Source organism: Protomyctophum parallelum (genome assembly GCF_964188405.1).
Source record: "Protomyctophum parallelum genome assembly, chromosome: 9".
NCBI lineage: Eukaryota > Metazoa > Chordata > Actinopteri > Myctophiformes > Myctophidae > Protomyctophum > Protomyctophum parallelum.
In genome coordinates this window covers 42,870,451-42,878,331 of record NC_139706.1, presented here as the reverse complement: position 1 = coordinate 42,878,331, position 7,881 = coordinate 42,870,451, and the positions used below count along the sequence as shown (strand labels likewise).

The 7,881-nt window shown below is 44.0% G+C and overlaps 1 protein-coding gene across 3 annotated transcripts; it reads left to right on the top strand.

The window, feature by feature from the left end:
- Window positions 1-362: 362 nt before the first annotated feature.
- On the top strand, window positions 363-6,719 carry LOC310864081 (uncharacterized protein). 3 transcript variants are annotated; one of them, XM_083772631.1, is made up of 4 exons: window positions 363-497; window positions 2,670-2,771; window positions 4,474-4,672; window positions 5,793-6,719. In XM_083772631.1, the coding sequence occupies exons 1-4, from the start codon at window positions 383-385 to the stop codon at window positions 6,697-6,699; spliced, it is 1,323 nt and encodes a 440-aa protein (XP_083628757.1). In that variant the 5' UTR covers window positions 363-382; the 3' UTR covers window positions 6,700-6,719. The 3 variants fall into 3 exon arrangements, with proteins under 3 accessions (XP_083628757.1, XP_083628756.1, XP_083628758.1); XM_083772630.1 differs by having other exon boundaries at window positions 4,471-4,672; XM_083772632.1 differs by lacking the exon at window positions 363-497 and adding an exon at window positions 2,296-2,414 and having other exon boundaries at window positions 2,609-2,771; window positions 4,471-4,672.
- The last annotated feature ends 1,162 nt before the right edge of the window (window positions 6,720-7,881 follow it).

Sequence of the window (7,881 nt, the reverse complement as noted above, 5' to 3'; positions counted from 1 at the left end):
TAATTGTATGGTGTCGTAGCTGTTAAATATTACTTCAATCAATCAATCAATCAATCAATCAATCAATCAATCAATCAATCAAAATGCTACACAGATTGACAGATGTATAGGAATCTGAAATCCAATCCAAAATAACTATAGTCTTTTATTTTGAAAAACGCGACCTGGAAGCGATCGTAAATGTACAGCCGCATCATCAGCTTCACAGCTGTGTTATTTAACAAACGGCCACCGGGGGTCATATAATTTAATTATAAACACACATGGATGAATGATGTATAAAATAGAGCATCTTAAAAGGCTCGTCCAGCAGCGGCTGAGCGCTGCCGCGGAGGACATCTTCTGCCTGGTGGAGAGAACTTTATCACAGTATGAAGAGGATATGTGCAGACATAATGGAGATATTGTGGGGGGACGCAGGCAAGATGAAGAGGAGATGGTCTGCAGACAGAGATGCTGCAAGCTGCAGAACCAGAGGAGAGAAGCGCAAAGAAAAGGTCGGCTAACAAACACGTAGCCTACGTAAGCTCCCTACTCTATGCGTAAGCTACGCTCCTGTAAATTCCTGCAGCAGTGCGTGCATACATGCATTGCAGCATGCATGCATCCATCAGGATGGATCCAGAGCTGTTTTTACATGATGCATGTTAATCTGTCCTCATTTGCGGGATGCAATATTTATCAGCTGACTCGTGCATGAGCAGATGATGATCTCTGAGCGCATTTCATATGCTTTAATGATATGTTTTATTGTATATGTTCAGTCGTCTACATTAAGTAGGCTACTGTAGATTAACAATGAATATATTATATATATTTTATGTTCATTACAGTAGAGTAGACTTAATAAGCAGGCTAGATTATTAGAGAGAATGCAACAAGTTGGAGGAGATCTTTTTCTATAGCTGCATGCAGTTGTTTAATGTGTGTGTGTGTGTGTGTTTACCATTTTCTCATTATATTCTAATTAAACGCTGAATATTTATGTAATAACTGATTGTCTGTGATTGGGTAGCCCCTCTCGGAACCCTACATAAAGCTTTTCTGAAATTTTGATGAGTTTTATGTAGGGTCCCTGTTCATGACTATATTTTCGTATGGGAATTCTGGAACGCGGATGATAAACATGCTCTCTAAGATCGAATCTGCGCCGTTTTTTTTTTTTTTTTTTTTTTTTTTTAAGATATTTTTTTGCGGCTTACGCCTTTTTTTTTTTTATTGATTTTTGAAGGGACAGACAGTAGGCTGACAGGAAACAGGAGAGAGATGGGGGATGACATGCAGTAAAGGCCGTGTCGGGTCCGGGAGTCGAACCCGCGGCACACTGCGACTGGATTACCAGTCCAGTGCCCAGACCGTTACGCTACGGCCTGGGCCGAATCTGCGCCGTTTGACCGCCTTTTTTAGTTTAAGTTATTCTGAATTCGGGAACTTTAAGTACCTATACATTCCGCTGCGAATATCTCCTGTGGCGCGGAAGCCGTTAAGTATTTTTAATCTTTGTTTGACCGATTTGGTCGCTTTATTTCTTCTTGTTTGTTTACCGTTTATTGTACCGCCTCCCGGTGTGCGGTTGGCTTGTGCGGCTACGTCCCTGCCTCTGATCTGCTCTGTCATAGCTATAGCGCCACTAGCTAGCCAGATAGGCGGTACAATGAGGTGTCAATAAACAAGGAAGGAAGAGAAGAATCAAAGCGACCAAATCGGTCAAACAAAGATTAAAAATACTTAACGGCTTCCGTGCCACAGGAGATATTCGCAGCGGCATGTATGGGTACTTATACTTCACAGATTCAGAAACCCTCACACGAAAAAATGTCGTCAAAGAGCGCAGACAGGCGTTATCCATGTTGTTTATGTTTTATGAATGTCCGCGTACCAGGTGGCAGGATACTGATGCAACATGACCCAATGCACTGGGTCTAACAAATGTCAGAAACTTCAGTAGCATTGGGTTCTGCTTGGAGGGCTAGTGATTGGGCAGACTATAGTCTGTTCCCTATCATTTGGTTTTGTAAAAACATTTAATGCATGGACACTGGAATTTAAAATGGAGGACCCTGATGTAAACAATTAAGTCAGTGCTTTTCTGGTTTTCTCCTCGTTACAGCAGTTTTTGTATTGACTGTGCCTTTCGTTTGAAATGTATCCATTCTAGATACTGTGAAACACTCAATCAGACCTGCTTAGTTCTCTGGTTCCATCTACTGGCAAAAGGTCATAACGTATATCTTGTCATACAATCCCATGTAATATAATAATTTACTTGCAGACTAGATTTCTATACAATTAATATTTAATTGTTTAATATTTAATGATTAATATCACAATATAGAACTATTAACACTTATTTTAACAAAGGAATATCTCTTATGCTACCGCTTTCAACTCAAGACTGATGCAATAAGACAAAGGTGCACAGGATCGGCCCAGGCCGTAGCGTAACGGTCTGGGCACCGGACTGGTGATCCAGTCGCGGTGTGCCGCGGGTTCGACTCCCGAACCCGACACGGCCTTTACCGCATGTCATCCCCCCATCTCTCTCCCGTTTCCTGTCCCTTAAAAAATCAATAAAAGGCGTAAGCCGCAAAAAAAATATCTTTAAAAGGTGCACAGGATCTCCAAAATGTCCAGGAGGTATTCTACATTGAAGGGTTGTGTGTGTCCAGACTCTCAGCAGGTCTTTATATGTGGCTGTGGAAAGGAGACTCCACATGAAGAACAACCAAGCTGCCATCTGGAACAGCATCAACCACTACTACACATTAAAGGTAGCCTATCTAACTATAAATGCACCAAGTCTCTGTACTATACATACGTCTGTACATCTGTAATCCACGTAACTCGAGAACCGTTCGCCCCGCTGACTTCAAATTCGACACACGCATTCCACACCCCCACATGGAGTGCAGTGCCCGGTGTCGAGTCGGTCAGACCCACAGTTGTCCAGAACCGCCAAAAAAGGCCTCTGCCCGGGCTCTGGACGGGGCCCCTGCCCAGTGTCCATATATGGAGCTGGACTGTTTTGACATCATTCTGACGTCTGCATAGACTATTTGGGCATGCCTGACAAAGAACTCCATATATGGGGATAAACAAGACACAGACATAATATCTGGGTGGGGGGGGCATTCATTTCCAACTTGTTCCAAGTAGGCCAGTGCCCAACGGGCAACTCTGTAGCGGCTCCAACTGGCACCGCTCTAGTAGCTATAATATAAGGACACATTCAAATGTCTGACAACGTATAAAGTCACCACACCAACTATGATGAGGGGAAAAAGAAAACATTTCCTGAAAAGTCAATATTCTGGAAGCAGAGTTACCCAAATACAGCTCAAGGCTTTTGACCATTAATGTAGAGATTGTTGTTTTGTCCATCATTGATTAGAATGACCAAGTCAGATGGGCAGGGAAAATTAAAATTAAATTAAATTATAAATGGTTGATCGACGGTTTGAGGAACCATTGAAGGTATAGGAGGTTTAGTCAGAAGAGCTTTTTTTTTACTTAATTTTTATTGATGAAAAGACAGAGACAACAAAAAAGGGGAAAAAAAGGAGAAAGACAATAACAAAAACAAGGCTGCATTTTTCATATTACAAGATACATTAATTGAAATCCTCATGCATTATTGCTAGGCTGAGAGAAGAGATCCCACTTTTCCCACTTTTTATAGAACTTATCCTCTTGTAGTCTAAGTATGACTGTTAGTTTTTCCATAACATACAGTTCCTCAGTAATGTCCATCCAATGTTCTTTCGTTGGTGGGTCCTGTTGGTACCAGCGTCGTGTGATCGCTTTCTTACTTGTTGCTAAGAGGATCTTGATTAAATATTTATCATGTATTAGAAACTCTTCAGGGATATTTCCCAGCAATAAAAAGTCTGAGGTATCTTGAAACACAGAATGGTCTCCAAGGTGGAGTGGATATCCTGCCAGTATTTCTGAATTTTAGGACAAGTCCAGAATATATGAGCGTGGCCCGCCTCCTTGTGGCCACACTGTCTCCAGCATGGCTGTTCTGTTTTCAATTGTCTTGACGTAATTTGTGTTTTGCACATATTTACCCATTCCTAGTCTGTAGTGATGGTAATCTCCAACTCTTTTTCCCAATTAGTTTTAATGTACTCTGTGGAGTTAGCCCAGGCTGAAACCAAGGCATTGTATACACTAGACACTGCTCTTTTGGACTCATGCTTATATGCCTGTATAAAAACCTGTATGAGATCGTTTGAGGCCACCGGCTCGGAAGCTTTCAGTCAGATGAGCTTTTTAATACTTTTCATTGGTTCAAATCAATATTTGTAAAACCCACACACAGTGTTTTCAATAGCACATATTTATTAATGAAAAGAAAAAAATTAAAAAACGGGGATGGGTTTGTGCCCGAAAGTGATGATATAGTGAGTGCTTGTTCTTCCACATTATTGGAATGTCCAGCAGTAAAATGATCTGTTGTCTTTTAAGAAGAACAAGAGGGCGAGTGGAGCAGAGACACAGATCTGCTGTGGGACCAAACGGAGCAGAGAGACCCAGGCTTTAAAGTCCATCTCACCTGTGAGACCAACCTACACACACAGGAGGACCTCAACCTACACACACAGGAGGACCTCAACCTACACACACAGGAGGACCTCAACCTGCGCTCCAATCTTTGCCAGATCCACCGGTAGGTCTGTCTCATTAATACATAATGGTCTGGTTGATGCAGTACACAAGTAGGCCATACATGGCCTACTTGTGGGCAAGCAGAGCGCACAAGTACTGCTACTAATGTCTATTACAACTGCTTAGTACCTTAGTTGCGTCACCATCCGATCAACAGCCAATAAGGGACCACCATTCTTACCCCGACATACATGCATACAGTACATACATACCTACCTAGAACCTTAGTTACGTCATCAGCCAATCCCTGACGGACACCACCGACATACGCAGCCGATTACAGTACTTGCGCAAGTAATAATAATCACAATTTTGTAGGAAACAAAAAAGATTCTTTTAACCACACTATTTAATTTGATTATTTGATGTCATGGTTTTTCATAGTTTGTATTATTGTTGACATGATGTGATGAGTTAAAAACGTCAATCTCCTTTTTAAAAACGTCAGCTCTTACAGTTGTTGCGCTGCTGCCTTCCACTCACTCACTGCACTCTGATCAATGACTGACTGTCTCTCTCCCACCCATGAGGAATACATAATCCGTGCTCTCAATTCCCCCTTTCTCACGCACGGGCGAGCGCAATATCTGTATCATCATACAAGCTATGATGATACAGATATTGCACGTGCCTGCGCGAGAGAGAGAATATTACAGTATGTATTCCTCATGGGTGGGAGAGAGACAGTTGGTCAGTGGGTGAGTAGCGAGCAGTGAGTGAGCGGAAGGCAGCAGCATAACAGGAAGAGCTGCCGTTTTTAAAAGGAGATTTTGATGTTTTTAACTCATGTCGTCATGTCAACATCGCCACACAAATAACCTGGTGACTGGACGACGGACATGCAGCGGTGACCCAAGGTGAACGCAGAAGGATGCATGCTGTATAGCCCATTAGGGGTGCAGAGTCTTGCTCAAGCACACTTCGACACTAACTCTGGGGGAGCCCAGGATCGAACTGGGAACATTGTTGTTCCAATCCGGCTGCTCTACCGGCCACTCTACCCCTGAGCCACTGCCTCCCCGTTCTTTGTGGAACCATAAAGTGATGGTTCTTTGTGGAACCACACAGCATTTTAAATGAAAGAACCATTTTAGAATACATTGTTCTGTGTGTTCCCACAGGGTAGATGATGGAATCATGTCGTCGGCCACGCATGTGAAACCAGAACTCGCCGGCGTTGAACCATTTGATGCCGTGGATTCAGCCAGCAGCGGCAAGGCTCTTCCTGTGGACTGTTCTTCTGAGGTCATGACCCAGGAAGGAGTCTGTCCTGAGGTCATGATCCAGCAAGAAGACAGCGAACCTCCTTGTTTAGGTCGTAACCGACCGAAACGTAAACGCCAGCCTCCTCACATCATCCCCAAAGTCACGAGGACATTGCCGGCGTTACCCGGGATCAGTTGTTCAGCTCCTCCTCCTTGCAACATGGATGGGATCTACTTCCACTCGCAGGACGTTGTCCTGGAGCCAGTGGAAAGTCGGGAGAAACGCCTCGACGCCGAGGACACGATGGAGAAGGAACGCTTCGACGAGGAGACTATGGAGGGCATCTGTGAAACCCGCCTGGAGTCTGGGGAACGCCTGAGCTTTCACCTGGAGACCTTCGAAGAGGCCGGTTTTAGTGTCAGGGAGGGTGGCATAACCAATGGGAATACAGCATTTCAGTGCCACAGGGGTTTTAGTTTGGGTCAGATGCCGGTAAATGGCTCAAAAATGATCACTAGTGGTAGCAGAGCGGGGAAACCACACCGATGGGTGGTCTCCTCTGGAAAACACTTCAGCCGAGGAGGTGACGCGGAGATCATAAGTCCTCCCCCGGAGAATGTCCCCACCTTAGAGGCAGAGTTTGTGTGCTGCGTCTGTCAGAAAGGGTTTACCCTCAACGGAAACCTGAAAAGACACATGAGGATCCACACGGGAGAGAAACCCTTCGGTTGCCTGGTCTGTGACAAGAGGTTCAACCAGAGTGACACGCTGAAGAAACACATGAGGACGCATCAGGACCAAGCCATTCGTGACGTCAGTTAAGAAATGGTTTAGAAGAAACGCATGAGGACGCTGCATCAGGACCAAGCCATTCGGGACAACATCGGTTTAGAAGTGGATGACGCATGTGTCATTTCACGTAGGCTACTATTGAGCTGCTACTTCTGACATACTTAAGAGTCTCAATACTAATTACTCATACCTGCCCTGATGAAGACTCCTTTGCGAGTCGAAACATGTTGGCTTTATAAACTTTTCTAATAAAGTACCATGATTTTATATCCACCCTCTCCTCATTTTTTTTACCTTTTTTGAGTGCTCTGATCGCCGCCTTTTCTTCAGTATTCCAGTCCCACTGATCTTTGAGGTACCAGTCTACTTTTAAACTTTTTTTGCACTTCCATCGAGCACCTGGTTGATTCTCTCTTTGTCGCTAATTAGCCATGTTTACTATGAAAACTTGCATCCCCTGTCAGCCAGTCAGTCCGTCAGTCACACCTTGTGACACGCTTCATATATGGCCAATACATAATTAATTCCATATGTTTATCTGACCTCATCAAACCCTGTACACTCAAGACACGCTCCATATATGGCCAATACAGAATTCATTCCATATATTGATCTGACCTCATCAAACCTTTTACACTCAATAAATGCTCCATATATGACCAGTACAGAATTAATTCCATATTGACCTCTTCAAACCCCTAGATCTCCATATATGGAGCTGGCCTGTTCTGACATCACAAACCCTGCATAGCCATATATGGAGAAGACTGGATCATCACCTCTACATCTGACGTCACTGACACCAGTCGCGGTGGCTAGCGACAGTTGCAATGTGTTGAATATCAACAGGACAGGTGCAGAACGTGTCACATATTGTGACATAAGGGTGACTTTGCAGAGTTTGGCCATATAAAAGGCAGATCAGTCTGTAACATTAAGCATTCTGTTGTTTTCAGCTGTACCACTTTAAGCAACAAGAAGATGAAGTCTCGTGGCCGTGTGAAGATAGAGATTGAATTCATTGAGAACAGGCCAAAGCGACGCAAAACCTTTGGCAAGCGTAGAATTGGTGTAATAAACAAGGCCAAACAGCTCGCCAAACTGACAGGAACCCAGGTTCTCTTGCTAGTGGCCAGTGAAACGGGACAGCTCTACGAATTTGCCACCGACAAGCTCCAGCCCATGTTCACTAGTGAGGCGGGCAAAGCCCTG

Excerpts from the sequence above, each read along its gene's own strand:
- LOC310864081 (XM_083772630.1), top strand. The coding sequence starts at position 383 with ATGTGCAGACATAATGGAGATATTGTGGGGGGACGCAGGCAAGATGAA. Across the intron at positions 498-2,669 it reads GAGAGAAGCGCAAAGAAAAG|ACTCTCAGCAGGTCTTTATA; the intron begins GTCGGCTAACAA and ends GTGTGTGTCCAG. Across the intron at positions 4,673-5,792 it reads AATCTTTGCCAGATCCACCG|GGTAGATGATGGAATCATGT; the intron begins GTAGGTCTGTCT and ends GTGTTCCCACAG.